This window comes from Sphaerodactylus townsendi, linkage group LG01 (assembly GCF_021028975.2).
Source record: "Sphaerodactylus townsendi isolate TG3544 linkage group LG01, MPM_Stown_v2.3, whole genome shotgun sequence".
NCBI lineage: Eukaryota > Metazoa > Chordata > Lepidosauria > Squamata > Sphaerodactylidae > Sphaerodactylus > Sphaerodactylus townsendi.
Window position 1 is genome coordinate 26,859,787 of NC_059425.1, and position 21,828 is coordinate 26,881,614.

Sequence of the window (21,828 nt, forward strand, 5' to 3'; positions counted from 1 at the left end):
CACCACAGGTCAGGCTGGTCTCACCAGATATGAGTCCATTGCTCATGGGGAGGAAGGGGGAATCAAACCCGGTTCTCCAGATGAGAGTCCACTGGGATCAAGAGAGTGTCTGTGTGAAGAAAATGCAGTTTCATTTTAGGAACATACAGAGAATCAAACAGGCTGCTGTAAGTTGGCTAAAGTTCCATATGGGTACAAGATTCTCTCTTAAATATGATATGAGGTGGTGGATTTTGTTGTCCCTATAACTCCACCTGTTCTCTCTATGTTTGGAAATATCACAAATAGCTTTTATGTCTCCAAAATGAGCCAACACAGGTATGTGCCTACCCTTTGAACTTTGCACAATTCAGAGGCGAGGAGCATGTAACATATGGTGGAAAGTGCCGTCAAGATGCAGCTGACATCGTGATCCTGTAGGGTTTTAAAGGCAAGAGACAAACAGATGGTTTGACATCGCCTGCCTCTGTGTAGCAACTCTGGACTTAGTGGTCTTCCATCCAAGTACTAACTAGGGCTGACCATGTTTACCTTTTGATAAGGTCAGATCATGCAATATTTAATGGATCCAACATAGGAATACAACACATTTTCACTGTCTTGTTCCACTGTCTCTCACAGTAGACCCACACAAAGTTACAAATTAATGCAGTTCAAAAGGTTAACACTTAATGTGTGAGGAAAGAAAATGCCTTAAGTTCATCAGTTTCCTTACCTACTTAGAGAAGCTTACACCTAACCAGTCTTTAAACATTCTGTGGCTTTAACATGGTTACGAATGCCTGAAATTTGATGTCAGCATTCACATGCTATAGATGTAAATGCTATTGTTTGTGTGTTTGTTTGCTACTTGCTAATATGGTATTTCGTTTTATGGAATTGCTAAACACACTTCCCATCTCTGAGTGGATTAAGAATAGGGTTGCTGCTGACTTCTAGGTAGGGTTTAGCATTCTCTTGGAATTGCAGCTGATCTCTAGACTACAAAGATCAGTTCCCCGTGAGAAAACAGTACATTCAAAAATTGGACTCTGTGGCATCATGTCCTTGCTGACCTTACAACACTATGCCTTTCTCAAATCTCTAGTAATTTCCCAAGCTAGCATTGGGTTGATTAGTTTTGGAGGAGAAAGCACTGGAGCCTGTTGGTGTTTTTAAAACATTAAGAAATGCGCGAATAGAATAAACAAGATCCCTTTCTTCAAGGGAGATCTGCTTTTCCACAATACATCCCCAACACGTCCGCCTTCCCTTCTGGGGCTTCAGCCAACTCCAGCCGTTTCCCTTAGATGAGAGAAATCACCTCCTTTAAGTCTGGTGGGAATTTAAACATTTATTTTAATGCGTTTAGAAAAACTGCTGTTTTAAACTTCCAACAAAAACAAAATTGTTGCATGGCCAGAAGCAGGAAGAGTAGTGCGCATGCGTGCAGCGAGGAGCTATGGGTATGAGGAAAGCGCGGAAATCCTTTAATTTCGTTTGAAGACTGACGGAGACAAGAGTGCGCATGCGCTTTATTTGTGCAACGCCCTGCGAACGATGGGACCGTTTGTGCGCGCGCCAAGAGTAGAGCGAACGGACGATCTCTATGGTTGATGACGTAACTGTCTGGAGGGCGTGTCGTCTTCTTTCGTTCCTATTCCCTCCCGCTCCCCGCCTCAGAGCGCCGCCGCCATTTTGAGCGTCTGTCCTTCCTTCCTCGGTTCCGCTCGGCAGGGAGGGTGAGCCGATGCGCCCGGGCGTGAAGCTTTTCGTGGGCAACGTGCCCGAAGAGGCGTCGCAAGTAGAGCTGCGCGAGTTGTTCGAGGCCGCAGCGGCCGAGCCGGGAGAGGTCCTGAACGTGGCCCTCATGAAGCAGTTCGCCTTCGTGCACATGCGCGACGAGGAGGCGGCCGAGCGCGCCATCCTCAAGGTGAACGGCCACTCGCTGCATGGCCGCCGCGTCATCGTCGAGCACTCGCGGCCGAGGCCCAAGCACACCGTCAAGGTCTTTGTGGGCAATGTCTCGGCCGCCTGCACGAGTAGCGAGCTGCGCGTCCTCTTCCAGCAGTTTGGCCCCGTGGTCGAGTGCGACGTCGTCAAAGGTATCGGCAGGAGGGACGAGCGCCCTTGCCCGTTCTCTCCCTTGGGTGCAAGGCACCCGCAGGTCGAGTCCCGTCTCCTGTTTCTAGTTCCCTTCCGTTACCTCTCCCTCCCCTAGCAACGTAGTAACGCAGCAGCCGAGACTTCTGCAAATGGTGGTGGTGGGGGTAGACTTTCTCTGGCTAAGGAGGCTCCGCCACTGCGCAGTAAACCGACTGGCCCGCCGTTTTGTCGTTCGACCCTCCTCGTTTAGCCTTCCGGAGTCTCCTGTATACTCTTGGGAAGTTCTCAGGATCTGTCGCCTCTAGGTTTCCCCGGCATCGGACTGTGAACGTTAAAACTCCGTTTAGTACTTATTCATGGCTGTCGACAGGCCTTTTCTTTGTTCGAAGGTGACGTCGACGCTCACAGTCAGCATATCCTGTGTGTGCACATAAGAGAAGCGCCATTATGGGTGGAGTGGGTAGAGAGGGGGGGGGGCGGGGGGCAGAAACGTCTACTGCCTGCAGATACCGCCAGAAAAGTATCACAGGGTACACAGATTTTAGAGAATGGTTCCGTAAAATAAGGCTGGAATATGGTCAGTAAAAAGCTGTGGTGGGGTTTAGTCAGTAATTACTGAGCCCTTGGTTTGCGAAAACAGTTCCGGGCAGACGTGCGGTTCACCCAAGTGTACTGCTATGATATGTGGCACTTTCTGCGCTGGGCAGACATGCTTCCTACAAGACTTGTGGCTCATAGTTTTTGCCTGGCTTTGCAGTGTCATATCATGTGATTTAAACCATGTCCCCATTTTCCACCCATTCGTCTGTACAAGGATTGTAGTATCGCAAGATTGGATTCTCGTCAAGCTAGCACTATTGCTAGGCCAAAGATTTTGAACCCACTGCAAGTATTAGGAAAACTCATTAGTGCATCAACTTCTAGAAGTGGTGGTCATTCAATAAGGGTTGATAGAATACCCATTTTATTGACTCAGTACGGCAATAAGAGGGAGGTGCCAAGCAACTTTTTCATAATTTAACACCACCACCCCTGTACAAAATGCTAAATAACAGGAGTATAAGAAAGACATTTGCTCTTATATAAGGTATTTGAAATGTGCCAGCTATAGAAAGGGTGGTTATTGTGAGGCAATAGGAGAGAACAATGGTTGAAGCTGCTTTGAATCCCAGCTGGGGAGAATAGTGAGAGATAAATAAATGCTCCTAAAGGTCAGGAATTTGCTGTTCTGAGGCTTTATTGTTCTTGTTATCTTCTCTGGCCCGACCAGCCCATAGCATTTGAGGATTTTTAAATTTTGTATTTGCTCAGGAGGGGATACAGGGCCAATTTACTGCCCAGGTTACTGCCTGGGATATCAAATTATCAGAGCAGCAATGCGTGAGTTAGCAAAAGGTGTAGGCCAGGGGTCTGCAACCTGCGGCTCTCCAGATGTTCATGGACTACAAATCCCATCAGCCCCTGCCAGCACAGCCATGAACATCTGGAGAGCTGCAGGTTGCAGACCCCTGGTGTAGGCTGTTCCTGTCATTTACCTCCCAAATGCATACCACCACTGCCCAGCTTAGGCCGGACAAAGCAGTTGCATGGGAGGGGGCATATCAACATGTAGCATCTATCCTGTCTTGCTCAGGTCCAGTGTGGGGTGCTGTGTTGGGCTTAAATGAATTACATGGGCTATTCAACTGAATCTTCAGAGGGGATATTAATCTGCACCAGCACATCTGGACTCCCAGTCAATAAAACTGAAAACCGCTTCAAGTTTGCAAGTGCTTGAAAAAGTTGTGGTGAGGATATATATTAATTCAGATATTTGTAAACTGCCTTTCCTTTTGGGTCAAGGCACCTTACAAGTAATAATTAAAACCAGCTACAGTTAAAAAAACCTAAATTCACCATCTAAAGACGCCAACAGTTCATGCCGAGAGAAGCCCTGGCAAACAATCAAGCCTTGCAACATTTCTTAAAGATTTCCACCAAGGTGATTCCCATCCCCTTTTCAAGCAGCCTGTCCCATGGAGTGGGAACCACAATGGAAAATGCCTGGACTCTGATTGATTCCAATGAGCCCATCCTAGGTGTGGAAACAGCCTGAAGACCATAGTTGACTGATGGGAATGCATGAGAGGGGATGCTGGTTCAGCTACATAAGTGCCAACCTGTGAAGGGATTTAAGTCATAAGAAGCACCATATATTGAACTAGCAAAAAAACTGGCAGCTTATGTTGTTGTTTCAGAATGGGCAAAATGTGTTCCCATTGCCTAATGCCTGACAATAATTAGGCTGCTGCACTCTGGACCAGCTGCAGTTTCTTGGTTGTCTTCAAGGAAAGCCCATAATAGGCACATTACATTCAGCCATGAGGTTACAAGAGCATGAATCAGCTTGGCCCAATTGGCAGAATCTAATAAAGAACAGAGAGTTGGTGATCCAGATATATATGCTTGTGGGCACTTTTTGGTCTGTGGGCACCCTCCAGGACAAATAAATCCACTTTCTAAAACATTAGTCTTGCTAACCAGCTTTACCTTGGTCTCATCTGTATTCAGTTTCAGCTTGTACAGCTGTTGTGTCTGTGCTGGGCGTCCAGATCCAAATGTAGGCTATAAATACTACAAATTGATTTATTCGCTTATGATTTCCAGCTCTTGCCAAAATCAATTGGAAGTTTCCCCCTGTGATGTTAATATACAAGTAATGTCTTCTGAGTCAAAGGTATGGCCTCTGAAATCCTTCTTGCAAGTTAATTTCGTACTTAGGTTAGTAAGCAACATTGCTGAACCTAAGTACAACCATTAAGTGCATACTCTCTCTTTTTCCATTAGTCCTAGTTGTCTTATTGACTTATGGCTGAGCAATTGCTGACTGCATTGGCAGCTCCCAAGAGGTGGTTCTACTGATTGTGGGGTCCAGGGCAGAATGATGCCTCCCACCCCATTTATGTCCTCCTAGCCATCCAACAGCTGATTGGCAAATCATTTGCAGTTACTATTGAAGTGTATGAGAGTGCTACAGGTGTTTGCCACTGAATAAAATTTATAAAATCTACCAAACTCACAGTGTTGTGATGATACAAAGTAGCCAGAAAAACAATTAGAGTCAGAAAGCATTTTGAACATTATACAAATTATAATTACTGATCTTTAAAAAAAACCCAAAGTGTAGCACTTTATTAGCACCAAACAAAAAAGTAACAAAAGAGGAAGCGGTCTTTAAGGTTCCCAGAAATTATCATCAGACTGGTTGCTCAGTGCAAAAACAAACAAAAAAACCCCCTTAAAGCTGGTGGTGGCAGAAAAAGAGTTTCAGAGGCAGCATCTTTGACTCAGAAAACATTAATTGTATATTAACATCAAAGGGAAAAGGTTCCACTTGATTTTGGCAACAGCTAGACAAAATGTAAAGCTCTGTAGCTTTTGTTCCCCCATTTGCGCTGAATATCCCAGTTGATGAATGGTTCATGGAAGCCCTAAAGTTTAAGTGGTACTTTGTGTAATGTTCAGCTGCTTGTGTCCCACTGTGGTAGAAACAGCCCATTTTTCCCAAGAGCAATATTTATATTCTTACAGAGATTCTATTACTATGTTTATTATAATTCCTAGCAGGAAGTGGCACATCAAAGAGACTGACTGGTGGGTAGGGGGAATCGGGATTAGGGGAAACACTGCATGCCCAAGGTAACTAGTAACAGTCTGAAAAGTCACAGACAGATCATCCCTGGCAGATAGATTCAGCGGGACATAACAAACTACATTTGGAGGTGGTCATGGGAACTGAGGGAGAATGATTTTTTAGTAATTGTTATGAAACCCTGCATCCAACTGGTGGTATTCGTACCACGAGTTGATAACTGTTGCCAATAGTAAAAGCTCCTTACAGGTTTTCAACAGACATTAAAATTCCTTTCATAGGAATGCCCCCCCCCCTTAAAAACCATTTTCTAAATAACAGTGGGGGTACCTTCTAGTGCAGGGGTAGGGAACCTGCGGCTCTCCAGATGTTCAGGAACTACAATTCCCATCAGCCCCTACCAGCATGGCCAATTGGCCATGCTGACAGAGGCTGATGGGAATTGTAGTTCCTGAACATCTGGAGAGCCGCAGGTTCCCTACCCCTGTTCTAGTGCTTGTTGAGCAGGCTGATCAATCAGGTGCGTGCCACATTAGAGAATGTTTTGATAAGAGCAGTCACTGATCTCAATCATTTGTGGGATGACACCTTCAAAAGGCTTTGCTCAGATTAGTGAAGTTGTTGCAGAGAAGTATATTGGGAGAGGTGGTGCTGCAAATATGTGGGTGACAGGCCATGGGGAATTTGATGAGTAATTACTCTCACTTTGAATTGAACTTGAAAATAAATTGATGGCTTGGGAGGTGTTTGCAGAATAGGTGTAATAGCTGAAGCTCAGGTGTTCTGTAACAGTTGAGGTTTCTTCATGGACAGTACTATGTAGTATGTTACAGTCGTCTAGTCTTGAGATTCTATGGCATGGAATGGGTTCTACATGGGCAGGTCATCAGGGTCAAATTGGATTCAATTTAGCACTTAGAATTGCTCCCTATCATATGTTAAGCATAAATTTGCGCATAACTACTGAGTTTTCTGAGTGTTTTCACTGACTTTCATGCAGTGCCTCCCAAAACTCTGTGGCAGGCACAGGACAAGGAGTCCCTTTGCCTGTTGACTCCTGTTCCGTCTTCTACCTACTCCTTCTGATGTGTTGACATCCCACATCAAACCAGATTGCTGAACTCCTTAAAATGCAAAAATTAGACTGAGACCTGTGGGAATCACTGTAATGTGGCCATTGTTGAGGCAAGCTTGGCAGTGTATCCCTCCTTAGAAGCAATCTATTGCGTATTTCACAATTCAGTGGGATGGCCTGATGTGTACTGCAGAATGAATTAATAGTTTGTGTTTGTTTAGTAATTAAATTATTTAAACAAAATCAATGTGTGAAACAGTTTAAAAGCACTGAAGTAACATGAAGTTTCAGAAAATTTGCCCTAACTTTGGAAATCAGATGTGTAAACACAACTTCATTTGAATAATAATCATCATAATGATAATTCACGAATACTACGCCAATGCATTACAACTTACTAGGCCTCTGGGTGAGGCTCGAATTGTAATTAATGGCCAACAACCAGCTAAAGAGGGTCAGTGCTATCAGTCACAGACCAGGAAAGGGATTTGGGCGTCTTAGTTGATAGTTCCATGGGAATGTCAACTCAATGCATGGCAGCTGTGAGAAAGGCAAACTCTATGCCAGGGATAATTAGGAAAGGAATTGAGAATAAAACTGCAAAGATTGTCATGCCCTTATATAAAGCAGTGGTGCGACCGCACTTGGAGTACTGATAATGTTCAGTTCTGGTCGCCCCATCTCAAAAAGGATATTGAAGAGATAGAAAAAGTGCAGAGAAGGGCAAGGAGGATGATTGAGGGATTGGAGCACCTTCCTTATGAGGAGAGGCTGCAGCGTTTGGAACTCTTTAGTTTGGAGAGGAGACATCTGAGGGGGGATATGATTGAAGTCTGTAAAATTATGCAGGGGATAGAAAATGTTAACAGATTCTCTCTTTCTCACAATACTAAAACCAGGCGGCATACATTGAAAATGCTGGGGGGAAGAATTAGGACTAATAAAAGGAAACATTTCTTCACTCAACAGGTGATTGGTGTTTGGAATATGCTGCCACAGGAGGTGGTTATGGCCACTAACCTGGACAGCTTTGAAAGGGGCTTGGACAGATTTATGGAGAAGTCGATCTATGGCTACCAATCTTGATCCTCCTTGATCTGAGATTGCAAATGCCTTAGCAGACCAGGTGCTCGGCAGCAGCAGCAGCAGCAGCAGCAGCAGGCCATTGCTTTCACATCCTGCCTGTGAGCTCCCAAAGGAATCTGGTGGGCCACTGCGAGTAGCAGAGTGCTGGACTAGACAGATTCTGGTCTGATCCAGCAGATTCTTTCTTATGTTCTTAATAGACCACTCTATCCCCAAAGGGATGCCAGGTTTCTTGCCACTGAGGACTTCTTTCTTCATATTTTCTCAAGTCATGAAATATATTGGTTTCCTAAGAACATAAGAACAATTTCTCGTCTAGCGTCATATCTCACACAGTGACCAACCTGTTACTCTGGAGTCCGGTAACAGTTCATATAGACCAGGCCTTTCCCTGATATTTGTGCCTGTGTCCTATATCCCTGGCAGCAAATTCTATGAAAATATGGTTAAGTTTGCCACAAAGGAGCAAAGTTGCAGCTCATCCCAGAAGACACTTATTTCAAGCTACTTTTAAGCTGCTGTTAATACTAGCTAGATCCAGCCATATGTACTTGATTGATTAGAATATTGGGAATTGGAATACTAAAAAGTTTTGAGTGTTTGAGCAGTTTTAACAACAAGCTCTTACAATTTTATTTAGCTTGAATACTGTAGGTTTCTTGTCTAAATTTGACGTGTAGTAGTGGAACTTAGTAAGTAGGGGTGCTTGTCCTATATCATATAAAGCTAGTGTTTCTGGGAAAACAGCCTGTGATGGTGGTTAGCAGATGCTCTTAAGATGTGAAATCCTAAATTCCCCAATGTGTGTGTGGGAAGTGTTTACCTCAGTTTCTGCATACTTTGCATACACTTTGAAATTCATCTTGTTCAAGCTAGTAGTGTTACTTAAAACAAAAATAAGGTAGATTATAGATAAATTATATTCCTGTTGGTTCAAAATGAGGCCAAGTTTGACTTTTGTCATAGTTGATCTCTCTCTTAAATTTTATAGCAGTTCTTTACATTACCATCTTAGATGTAGCCTTTTTTTTCAGAAGTGTGGTGCCAGAACTATTGTAATGACACTAGCTGTGTAGAAGCTTTGCAGTGTGGCACCCCTTTGCTATATGTTCAAGCCCAAATGAGGAGACCCTTAGTATGCTGACAAAAATAGATATATATATTTTCTTGGCTTTCTTGTGGGCCCCCTGAAATAGCAATTGCTGAGTTAATTTTTCTGTTCGGGGCCGATATGCAGAAGTAAAGGTGGCATGGTACATTCTGGTTATTCATGGGAAGTGTCCTGTAGTGATTCCAAAGAGCAGATCCATGCAGCAGGGTGGAATATGAGTTGTGGGACATATGTGGAAGTCAGGTGATTAACATTTCAACTGGTAGGGCAGGTGGCCAGCATCCTATGGCCTAGTAGGGGCCAGTGGACTAGTTTTTCAAACAGGCTGCTGGTCTGAGCTGCACAACAGCCCATGTCATCTGCTTCAGCCTGTATTCTGCTGCCAAATGGAAAGTTTGCAGTTTTAGGTCTCTCTTTGTCTCTAGGCTACATCCAAGTAGGATTGGGGTCCTGTAATAAAATGTAATGTGTTCCTTATTGATAACCCTCTGTCTGCTGCTTTATCAGACTATGCGTTCGTTCACATGGAGAAAGAAGAGGATGCTAAAGCCGCCATTGAACACCTTAATGGAAGGGAAGTCAAAGGCAAAAGAATTAATGTGGAACTCTCTTATAAAGCTCTGAAAAGGGGACCAGCTGGGTACGTCGGGCAGCCAGGAGCTGAAAAGAACAAATTACCAACTCCAGAGAAACTCCAGTCCAGGAATGATGGTCTGAGGTCGGCTGATCTTGCCTTCCCAATGGCAGCTTCCACTTATTCTACACTTGAGTATAATTATCAGCAGCGCATGGGCAACAACAACTCACATGATGGCCAAGCCTATTTTGGGAGGGACAGGAGCCCCATTAGACGTTCACCCACAAGAGCAGGTTATGCGCTTCCTATGACAGCCCAGCAAGCCTCTTATAGAGACCAGGCTGCTGCCTCCCTAGGAGCAGCCTACAGAGACCAACCTTCAGCTTCTCTTGGGATGTCTTATAGACCCCAGCCTACAACTGGACAAGCTGCAATGTACAGAGCCCAGCCATCAGCTTTAGTTGGAAGTGCATATAGAGCTCAGTCCACTGTTCCTGTGGCAGCTTCCAGTGCTCAGCCAACAGCCTCAGCTCTAACATCTTACAGTGCCCAGGCAGCTGCAGCTGCCACTTACAGTGCTCAGTCTGCTGCCGCCGCCGCCGCTGCCGCTTATGGAACACAAGCTGCTGCTTCTCAAGTTGCCTCTTACGGGGCCCAGCCCAGCACAACCTATGCTGCTGCTTATGGGGCACAGGCTGCTGCAGCTGCAACTTATGCAGCTACCTATGGGGCCCAAGCAGCTGCTGCATACTCAGCCTCTTATGGGGCCCAAGCAGCTGCAAGCAACCAGGCAGCCTTGTACAGTGCCCATGCTCTGTCAGCACAGCCAGCCTCTTATGGAGTCCAGCCAGCTGTTGGCCATCCAGCTTCCTATGACTCCCAGGCTGCATCTGCTTTGCCAGCTGCATATGGGGCACAGTCTGCAGCAAGCCTGGCAGCTGCTTACAACATGCAGGATGCAGCTGCTGCTGCTTCCTACAAAGCATCACTTCCTGCTTCAGTGTCATCAGCCTACAGAGCACAGGTCTCCAATCCAGCAGAGGCAGCCTATGCTGCCCAGCAGTCTGCTTCCACTCAGTTAGCCGGTTACAGAGCTCAGCAAGCATACAATGGGCTAACTCAGTCTGCACAGCAACAGGCGGCCGCCTATTCAGCAATGTCTCAGTCAGAAGCTGCTGCTCTTCATCCCCCTTATGAGCGCACCCGCCTCTCCCCGCCACGTGGCAGCCGTGAAGATCTCTTGAGAAAAGCAGCTGCAATGAATAAGAGGTATGCAGCTAAATCCAGGGGTAATGCTTTGCATGTCAGTCATGTCTTCTGTCTAAGGACCTCTATGCATTTGCAGAAAGAACCTTCACTCTGCAGTTCCCTGGGAGGTGACAGGCATTGTGCTAATATTCTAAATTGGTGGTTGGAAGTGAAGGTGGGTGGGAAGTGGGACTTGCTTCCTTTCCTGTTGCTATAGTGGCTGTGCTGTTGGTTCTTCACCACTGTCAGGTTAAGTTTTCAAAGCTTTTTTTCCTGTGCTCTTCTGCTCGGGGGAGGGGGACTTCATGGTCAGCATTCTATTCCTTTTCCTGTCTGCATATTCCTGTGGATGCTTATGAGTAGAGGGTGGGATTAAACACATTGAGATTTGAAATCCCTGAGTTTCCAGAGGGTGGTGGTACAGAGGGTCTTGTATACTTGCCTTGATGCCTGATCCAGTTCCTTCCCACAGAAAGGGAACCTTGCTCTGAACTTGGATTGCAAATAAGGATTGACCCAGCTTAGCGCCTGGTTGTGGCAACATGTTGCAGGGCTGAAGTAATTCTTCTGATTCCAAGGAGCCAACTTAACTTTCTGGGATTCAGTCTCTTAATTACCTAAGGCCGGCCATGCACATAGCACAACTATATTGATGCACACCAAACTCCAGGAAGCTGGAGGAGTTTTGAAGTGTGCTATAGTCTGAAGTGAATTTGAGCCCAAAGCTCAGCTTTGGAACACACAAAAGCACATGAAAGCCCTGAGTGTTATTACTATGCGTTTTCCTCGGCAGATAACCACTATCGGCTTCCATACACCTGGGATGGGTGCTTGTGTTAAATTACAGTCTTGAGCATTTGGGTCTGTTTCAGGCCTGTACCTCTGTTCTTAGGTATTGGCTCCGTAGATGAAGTGTCATAAGAACTGAGGTTCCTCATGCAGTTCTGTTGATTTCAACAGAACATAGGTCTCAGTTCCCCAGTTCTGAAGATACTCTGTTCCATCAAAAGAGGGAAGGCTTAAAATGTTGCTTTGACACGTGACATCTAATAATGGCTCAACCGCGACAGCGGAGGCAGGGCTATCCTTTGGATTCCTGGAATGTGTCTCCTCCTATGCTTATGCCTCAGTGATTGTCTCAATTGTAGCATATATAAGGGCATCATCCATAAGCTCTTATTTATCAAATGTCTCTTCTCTTAACCAGGTACAGTTCTGACCTCTCAGATGACCGCCGTTTATCTGATCTCTCAGATTTCCGCCGTTTAGCAGACTCCCCTCACGCATACCGTCATTCGCCGACAAAAGCTCAACTGGATTATCGCCGTCTCCCAGAAACGCAGGCTGATTATGCCCGGTATGCGGGTGCCTATGGCGATTATTTGCGTAGTGCACAGCTGCAACTGCAGGCTAGTTACCAGCGCCGCCTGTAGAGGATTTTTCCCCCGGCTCTTTTGGGGTGGGACTGCGTTTCTGTTCAGGAGCCCGCCGTTGTGACCCTCATAACATAGCCCCCACTTGCTACGTTTGCAGTGTGCAGCCTTTGCTGTTTGATTTCAGAATCGCCTTTTAGTCACTACATTTCTTCTTGCCGGTTGGCAGCGGATCAGTTTAGTTCTTTAAGTATCTTTTTTTAAAATATTTTTTTACACCAAGCCTAGTGGGAGCATGAGACCCTCCAGAGCCAGTGTGGCCATCTTAGATCTCTAGGAGAGTCTTGAGTTACTGTCATAACTTCTTAGAGTTAGGGCTCTGTGCTTGGCCTTGGAAGCGCTGTACTGTTGGCTGCACGTTCAGCTATTTAAAACCAAAGTCCTGGGATGAAGGTGGCCACATAGTGAACTGTGTTTGCTTCCTGTCCTTGCCTTTCTCTAGGTTGTGCCCCAGTGAAAATAAAACTGTTCCTGTATTGCAGTCCATTTCATGTCTTCATTGAAGGGAGTTCTTGATATCCTTTCCAAACTAGCCCAGTTGCTTTTATATAACAGCATATTTTGTTGATTTATGCGAGTATCAAGCGTGCAAGTAAACCTGATGTTAGAACTAAGCTTAGATATTTTTTTTTGTACTCTGTAAATAAAACGTGGGCTGTTTGACAGTTTAGAAAATCCAGTTGTCTGGTGTATATTCCTTTAGTAGTTTTGGTGATTGTGTGGCATTTCCTTCTTTCCCATTTGCATGAGTATAAATGGCCAAATTTAGGGATACATCTTCTCGTATGGACTGGGAAGGATGATTCATACACAGCAGGTGTCTGTCTCCCGTCTGCTTCTGCAGTATTGAGCATGGATCCCTCTGTGTAAGTGGAAGTAAGATTCTTCACAAGACAGTAGTTAACATGGCATGATTTTTTGTTTTCAGATTTGTCAACCTTTGTGGTATCAGTTGTTCAGAGGTTAGGGTGGTCAGAACAGTCTCACGGGTTCATGGGGAGAGTTTCATAAGGGAGGTGGGGGACCCCTATGAGGTAGAAGGAGCACAAGAATGGGCTTGTAAAACCAATGAGGGGTGAACAGATTGAACAGGAATAGTTATGGCTGAGTTGTCAGATTCTGCTTCTGTCCGGCTCACTGCACCTGTTGCACATTAGCACAATATGCCTCAATCCTTGCATGGAAAAACATGCTGCCAAAAATGTTACAGAGGAGCCACCTGAATACCCCTTGAGTCAGGTGGCTCAACATCACCACCACAAGGTTGGAATTTGTAGCACTGCATCTGCTCTTCCCTTTTGCATTATCTTCCGCAGTAGATGTTCTGTCCTTTTTGCTTCTTCTGCTAATATGCAGAGAAATGACCCCTCTCTTTAAAAGCTCTTTCAAAAGGAAAGCTTTTTCTGAACTAGAATTGGAGCAGAGCTCTAAAAATGTGTGGCTGTGTAATCATACAAGTGGATTGGGCATCGTCTAATAAAGATGCTAGGTATGAATCAACCTGCTGGCTGGCTGTATAAGTTAGGTTGATAGTGTATGTATGAATCTTTTGGGGAGTAAGATAGCCATGTCCTTTCATCTGCAGTTTATAAGGCTGTTCCTTTGGGATGAGTTCCTGTTGTGGTTTGTATGATCTGTCCTCTTCCCTTTTATGTGCCCAAGACAGTCTCGAACAGCGCTTGTTTTAGCAAAAGAGCAACAGTCAGTAAGTAACCTGTCCCTTTCTGGAAATTAAAGTATGTGCATTCTGCTCGCATTTAACTAATATTTTCCTCATACACCTTCCCCTTCTCTAGTAGCATCAGTGGATCTACACCAAACTCTGCCAAAAAGGCTGCAACTTGGGAAAAAGAAAAGGGGCCGTTCTTTGATCTTCTGTTGCTTGGATTCTTGGAGGCAAAATCATTACAAGCCATGAGGGTTGCTGGAGCTGTGAATTCTGTGCAGTGGCTTGAGATGCCACCACAGTGGTAGTGATGGTAGAGCAACTGCAGTATTTCTCTTGTTAACCATTTAGGCGTTCTCCTTCAAGCATCATAGAGTCGGAAGGGACCACAAGGGCCATCAAGTTCAATCCCCTGCCATGCAGGAACACACAATCAAAGTACTCCTGACAGATGGCCATCCAGCCTCTCTTTAAAAACCTCCAAAGAAGGAAACTGCACCACCTCCTGAGGCAGTGCATTCTACTGTTGAACAGCCCTCACTGTCAGGAAGTTCTTCCTAATGTTTAGGTGGAATCTCTTTTCTTGTAATTTGAATCCGTTATCTCGTGTCCTAGTTTCTGTAGCAGCAGAAAACAAACTTGCTCCCTCTTCAACATGACATCCCTTCAAACACTTAAACATGGTTTTCATGTCATCCCTTAACCTTCTCTTCTCCAAACTAAACAAACCCATCTCCCTAAGTCTCTCCTCATGGGGCATAGATTCCGGACCTTTTACCATTTTGGTCACTCTCCTCTGGACATGCTCCAGCTTGTCAGTATCCTTGAACTGTGGTGCACAGAACTGGACACAGTATTCCAGGTGAGGTCTGAATGCAGAATACAGTGGTACTTTTAAATCCCTTGATTTAGACACTATACTATTGATGCAGCCCAGAACTGTATTAGCTGTCTGAGCTGCTGCATCATATTGTTCGCTCATGTTCAGCATGTGGTCTACTAAGTCTCCTAGATCCCTTTCACATGTGCTGTAGCCACGCCAGGTGTTGCCTGTCTTATGTCTGTTCGTTTCATTTTTTTCTACTTGTGTAGTATCTAGCATTTCTTCCTGTTGAAATTCACTTTAATTAATTTTAGCCCAGCTCTCTAGTCTGTCCAGGTCATTTTGAATTCTCACCCTGTCCTCTGGGGTATTAGCTACCCTTCCTAATTTGATGCCATCTGCAAGTTTGATTAGCATACCCTCTCTCCCAGTATGCATGTGTGAAAGTGCCATCATGTCGTAGCCAATTTATGGCAATTTCAGCAACAGACGTTCAAGGCAAGTGAAAAGCAGAGGTGGTTTATCATTGCCTTCCCCTCCAGTCTTCCTTGGTGGTGTCTCTTTCAGGAACTGGCCCTGCTTAGCTTCCAAGAATTAACAAGGTTGGATTGTACCATGCTGTCATCCCTCCTCTTTCCCAGTATATCTTCTGTCTGTTACAAAGAGGAGAGAACTAAAACCATAACTAGGATATAACTTTACCCATATCTATATCGTGGCTCAAGAGAATGGCCAGTTATACATGGAACCCTTTTCTTGGGGCTCTTCGTGGAGGGGGCTTGTAGTGGGCTCTCCTCACGTTTCTCTGTTTACCCATGAGAAGGCACTCCTGTCATGGAGCTTTTCTGCAGAGAACTATCCCAGGCTTTGTTCCTTTAACTCCACCCATCAAGTAATTCTTAAAGACACAGATCTCATTACACCTGGTAGTCAAGATTGCTGGTTAACTTTTTCAGCTGCACTTATATGGATATTAGTGTTCCAAAAATAATCCCTCCTCCCAAATGAAAGAGGCAAAGCAATTTCCTGGACCACAGCCTGCTAAAGAAGAGCTGATATTTTCTCCCACACAAACAAACACACACACACACACACACACACACACACACACACTTCCTGCTTATTCTGCTGTCGCCGGAGGACAGAGAGGCTTGTTATTTCCAAGCACTCTCTGTTATTATCTCGATATATCAAGATGAGAATGTAGAGGTCGGTGTGTTTTGGCTAAGCCCATGTGATTTAGCTTCTTTTCTATGACTTGAAACTGCCGGCAACATGGAATGGAGGTGGTGATGAGGGGGATGGCATGGATGGCAGTGTGAGGGGATTGGGAAGGCTGGCAGTGGGCGGAAGGAAGATGTCTGGGGCAATGCTGCAGTCACTGGCAAATCTGTCCCGCTCTGGTGGCTAAGCAAATGAAAATTGTGCTAGACGTCATCTCGCTTACTGCAGAGAGAATGGAAAGTGAAAAACATGCTTGAGGAAATACGTCTGTATAAGAAATCTTGCTGCGACTGATATTTGCACCCATCGTGCAGCAGACACCTTGCACATAATTGCCTACTATAAAAAAAATACATGGCCTGTCCAGTGTCAATTGTAAGACTCCCCTGCCTTGTTGCTCTGTTTCCTGTGTCCTTCCAAAACAGGACACCAACCTTAAGATAATGCTTTCTTTCTTTTTTGCATTGCATTGACTGCTTGTTACAGTGCAAAAACAATGCTTACCCGCAGAGATGTTTTATATTGAACACAAGAAGAACTTAGATATCAGCTTTCTTTCCATTAAGATCTTTTGGTTTTCCATATAAGATCATAGATATAACAACTGCCGTTCTTAATCTATTTCGCCACTATCAATGACAGCCCTCTTAGGAATAAGAACTGCACGAAAGATCTGCCTCAGAGTCCTATGGATCTGCAGAGCAGTCTTAACGTGTACCTGAGTGTTGCAAAGCATTGCACTATCATAGCAGTGGTAAAATTTCCTGCTGCAGGAAAATTACTCTCACCCTAGTTGTAGTTTTCCATAGGCATCCCCATCCCAACAGGCATGGATTTAAATTCAGTGGAATTTTTCTCAGTAAAAATAGGTATAGGTATTATTCCTTAAGGGTGGAGGGGCCTCTGTGTCCTTGGGGAAAGGGGAAGGGAGAGAGAGGAGATGGGGAGGAAGGGGAGGTCAGCTAAAAGAGCTGTTGCTGTCCTCAACCATAAGCCTGACAGAACATCTTCATCTTGCTGGCTCTGTGGAACTGTGCTAGGTCCCACAGGGCCATGGTCTCATTTGACAGACAGCTCTACCAGGCTGGGGCCAAGGCCAAAAGCACCCTGGCTGAGGACAACTGGATAAGTTTTGGGCTGGGGAACACCAGGAAATCTTTATTTGTGGATTACAGTGTTCTTTGTGGGTCGTAATAGAAGAGGTGGTCCCAGCGATACAACTACCCCAGATCGTCTTTATTGTTCTAGACCAGGGATCTGCAACCTGCGGCTCTCCAGATGTTCATGGACTACAATTCCCATCAGCCCCTGCAGCATGGCCAATTGGCCATGCTGGCAGGGGCTGATGGGAATTGTAGTCCATGAACATCTGGAGAGCCGCAGGTTGCAGACCCCTGTTCTAGACTTTAAAGGTCAATACCACTACTTGACCTGGTACTTGACCCCGAGCCAGTGCAGGTGGCCAAGCACGGATATTACATGTACCTTCCACAGGGCTCCTGTAAGGACCCAGGCCATCACATTCTGCACCAGTTTGAGTTTTCCGATGAAGCCTTAGGGTAGCCCTGCATAAAGTGAATTGCAGTCATTTAGCCTGGAGGTGACTGTTGCATGGATCACCATGTCTAGGACAGCGAAGAACAGGAAGCGAGCCAGTTGCTGGGCTTAGCAAAGTTAATAAAATGTTGCTGTGGCAGTATTTGTGACCTTATCTACCAATGAAAGAGAAGAATCCAGGATCATGCCCAGACCCTTGATGGAAGATGGTGTGATAAGCTGTACACCAGCAATAGTTTGGATTAGGCTATGCTGATCCAGGCCAGAGGACCTCCGTCTTTGGTTTATTCAACTTCAATTGACTCTGTCTAAACCTTTTCACCATGGCTCCTAAGCATGTGGTCAAGGTATCTGGGATGGTGCATAGCCAACCATCCCTCAGGAGATATAGCTGGTTGTTATTAAGACCAGCCATTGAACAGTTGTCCCAAGTATACCAGCGTCGGTGAGGCGACAGGTCAAAACATAATACTAGACCAGGGGTAGGGAACCTGCGGCTCTCCAGATGTTCAGGAACTACAATTCCCATCAGCCTCTGTCAGCATGGCCAATTGGCCATGCTGGTAGGGGCTGATGGGAATTGTAGTTCCTGAACATCTGGAGAGCCGCAGGTTCCCTATCCCTGTACTAGACTATATCAAATGCTGCCTACAGATCTAACAAGATCGGCAGTGCTGACCTTGTCTGAATCCAGCTGTCTCTGAAGATCATCCATCAGTGACCACCACAGCATTTATCCCATGGCCGGACTGGAAATCAGGCTATAGGACAGCTATGTCCTCCAGAAAAACCTGAGTTGCTCAGCTGCCACTGTCAACTACTTTATTCAGGAACGAAAGGTTGGACTTAGGGCAGTAGTTGGCAGGATCAATAGGATCCAAAGGTGGTTTTAAAGAGTAGTCTCACCTCACCCTCCAACTTCCCCAGCTAGACTCCAGAGCCTAATGATAATTAACACTGTCCCCCAGGAATGTTCACTCTCCCCCTTGCCCCAAACCAGCTTTCACCAGCCAAGATGGGTATGAATCTATGGAGCACCTGGTAGCCTTTACAGCAGGCAGCATTCTGTCAACATTGGTCTGGGAGAGTCAAGGGTACGTGCCGGAGTGTTTGAGGGTACTCAAAAAATCTGTAATGGGTTTGCTAATATGGGGGTACAATTTTAGAGAAGTGGATTGCCAAGGGTTACGCGAGTGAAAAAAGATTTGGAACCACTGCCCTGAACAGTTGAGTCAAGTGAGAGCTAATGGATGCAGTGGAGACTGAATAGTAGTCCTTTTGCTTTCACTGCCATCTCACAGGATTTCATATGATTTCAAAGCTCCTCTGTAAGATGTTCTTGCAACTTCATCATGAGCACAACGTCAAAGCTATACTGGGAACAAAGAGGGCATTCGGGGCACAGTCATCAATGGCTTCATAGAGATTATTATTCCCGTCATTCGTCAGTATACCCAGTGAGTTGCCAGGGGTTATAGGATGCCATAGAGCATTCTTGAAACCAGTTGGATCCATAAGTCTCCACAGGTGATCATAAATCTGCTCGCCGCCTATTGCGGGGGGGGGCAGGCTGACCCACCCAGATGGGCTTTCAGGGGAAAATGATCTGACCATGACATCCTATCCATAGAGATCAGACTTATGTCCACTTCTGCTATTAAGATCAGAGAGAGTCTCAGCTGTTGTGGAAGATACCAGGTCCCTCACTGAAGAAGAATAGATAGCGTTGACGTGAACGGTGGAGTTCCTCAGAACTATCAGTCTGGGAAACTCTCACCCTCTCTCAACCAGCTCTGTGATACAGGCCAAGTCTACTTCACGCATTGCAAAGTAATCATGCGGTGTTATGGTCTTATTATTTATAGACCTATATTATATCGGTGTCGAAGGAGGACTAGCTGTCCCAACCCCGCCACTGTCATTCTTTTAATGGGATGGAGATTGGAAGGAGACTGAGTATTTCCATATCTTAGTGTCCTTCCCAGGTAATATCTCCTCCCAACCCCACCAGTGGGATCTTTGACCCAGCTCTGACTTCCCCAGGAAACACTGAGCCCACATAAATTCTGATCTAGCACTGTCATCAATCACATGTGGTGGATTTCGTGATAGGCACCTGTGGTGGCTGACAGCGCTAGATAACGATCCAAACTACAATAGATAATGCACAATATTTACGATGCTCACAGATGTGCCCACTTTTGTTTTTATTTTTCCGCCCTCCTTACCATAAACCCACACCTTACACAATAATTCTGAAAACAAAATGACCAAAGGCTAAGAGGCCAACAACAGCATACAATAGGAGCAGCAAAATGAAGCAAATCAATTGGGGGGGGGGGGGTTTAAGGGTCAAGCAGCAATCCACAGGATCCTTGCAGCAGGTCTAAAGAGTATCAGCCAATAACCTGTGCTGCTGCAAAATATTCAAAAGGTAAGTCCTGATGTTAACGGGCCTTGAGGGAAGTCTTCCCCAAGAGTTCCTCCCAGATGGAATGGCCTTTCCACACCCAAGTCCAAACACATTCAGAGGATGTCCCCAGCTTATTGGCCACTATTTCAAATTCTAAATCGAGGCTTCCACAATATGACATAGTTCAGCACAGCAGATTTCTAATTTCGTGTCGTATAGAATTTTCCCAACTTCCACACCTTCATAGGCACCAATAACACCTGAAAGACTCCTGACTAACTTCCTTCCATCTGTTCTTGTTCACTCACTCCAGCCCACCCTTGCCCCCTGCGCGCTCCCAGTCAGTTTGGGTTTTTTATCTCTTCTGAGTAAACATCACAAGGCCATATCCAATCTCTTCACTGTGCCAGCTGCAAAAGCGAAAGTAAAAACGTCTCAGCAATTGGAACGGTCAGCGTGGAACGTTGCAACATTGCAGACTCCAATAAATCACACTTGCCACAAGAAGAAGAAAAAGGGGGAGACCTTCCACCCACAAAGAGGGGAAGGCAGTCCCAGGCCAAGGTAAGCAGCAGAGGTCAGTAGCTCTCCGTAAAGCACAGTAATAAATTGATCAGCTATAAGAGCACAAACAAAGCTTTGATTGCTATGCCGGCATGTCTTGTCCCACAGTAACAGCATTTAGAGGGAAAGTTGTGTTCTGTTGATAGGAATCCTTGTGCCTTCAGAAAAACTCAAATGGATCCAAGGAATTCTGGAAAATGGGGACCAAACATAACACCAGGGAAGATTATTATTATTTACATCAGGTACTGGCCCATTGAAAGGCTGGTGTGGTGTAATGCAGGGCTCCTCAACCTTATGGAGCCAGACACAAAATGATTACCACAAGGGAACATCAGTTACAAAGAGCCAGTGTGGTATAGTGGTTAAGAGTGGTGGACTCTAATCTGGAGAACTGCTTTGATTCCCCATTCCTCCATATGAAGCTTCTGGATGACCTTGGGTTAGTCACACTTCTCTCCGATCTCTCTCAGTCCCACCTACTTCACAAGGTGTCTGTTTTGTGGAGGGGAAGGGAAGGAGTTTGTAAACTCCTTTGAGATGCCTTACGATTGAGAAAAGCGGGATATAAATCCAAACTCCTCCTCTTTAGATTCTTTTTTTTTTTGTGGTGGCAGCTGCTGCTACCGCCAAAGCAATTTTTTTTAAAAAAAACAGCCAATCAAATCTCCAACAGCCAATTAGAAGCCTTGGTGGGCAAAAGCCCTACCTGTTCCCACCCATGTCCTAAAAACACTTGGCAGTCACCAGAAAAGGTGTTGGTGGGTGCCGATGGGCACCATGGTGGGGGCCCCTGGTGTAATGGTTAGAATGTTGCACTAGGATCTGGTGAACATTTAAAATGCAAAAGTAAAAGGAGGAGGAGAAAAAGTCTTTATCCCATAATTCATCTAGTTAGTTTAATTAGACTGCTGATTACTGTTATCCTTATTTTAAAGTCAATGGTGTGCCAGGTGTGCCAAAAATTTGGAGCCCCCATTAAAGCGCCAACACGGAGTCAGGTGCTTTTGAGTTGCAGTAGTATGCACAGGATGTACTGTCTAACGGATAGGTCGGCAATCCATCAGCCACTTCCACTGCATTATTGAGGTGATATCTACTAATTGCTTGCCTTGAAGTAAGTATCCAGACTTGGGCCATAAAAAACTCTTAGCTGTCTAACTTTGGGCTTTCGTCATCTGGAACTGGAACTCTTCATCTGGAACTGAGGAGACAAACATCTAATGACAATCCAACTACCTCCTGCTTCCTTCTCTCTACCCAGGAGTTCTCTTATGTCTATGGAATGATGGGAGCGGGGAGCCAATTTTCACATTTTCATCGGCTTCTGTCTCT

At 45.3% G+C, this 21,828-nt stretch overlaps 1 protein-coding gene across 1 annotated transcript; it reads left to right on the top strand.

The window, feature by feature from the left end:
- The first annotated feature begins 1,633 nt into the window (after nucleotides 1-1,633).
- Nucleotides 1,634-12,921, top strand: RBM14 (RNA binding motif protein 14). The gene is made up of 3 exons (XM_048515173.1): nucleotides 1,634-2,084; nucleotides 9,496-10,834; nucleotides 12,021-12,921. The coding sequence occupies exons 1-3, from the start codon at nucleotides 1,730-1,732 to the stop codon at nucleotides 12,244-12,246; spliced, it is 1,920 nt and encodes a 639-aa protein (XP_048371130.1). The 5' UTR covers nucleotides 1,634-1,729; the 3' UTR covers nucleotides 12,247-12,921.
- The last annotated feature ends 8,907 nt before the right edge of the window (nucleotides 12,922-21,828 follow it).

What these genes read in the sequence shown, in the direction of transcription:
- RBM14 (XM_048515173.1), top strand. Translation starts at nt 1,730, where the DNA reads ATGCGCCCGGGCGTGAAGCTTTTCGTGGGCAACGTGCCCGAAGAGGCG. An exon ending in CGAGTGCGACGTCGTCAAAG is followed by an intron (nt 2,085 to 9,495) that starts GTATCGGCAGGA and finishes CTGCTTTATCAG; the next exon opens with ACTATGCGTTCGTTCACATG. An exon ending in GCAGCTGCAATGAATAAGAG is followed by an intron (nt 10,835 to 12,020) that starts GTATGCAGCTAA and finishes TCTCTTAACCAG; the next exon opens with GTACAGTTCTGACCTCTCAG.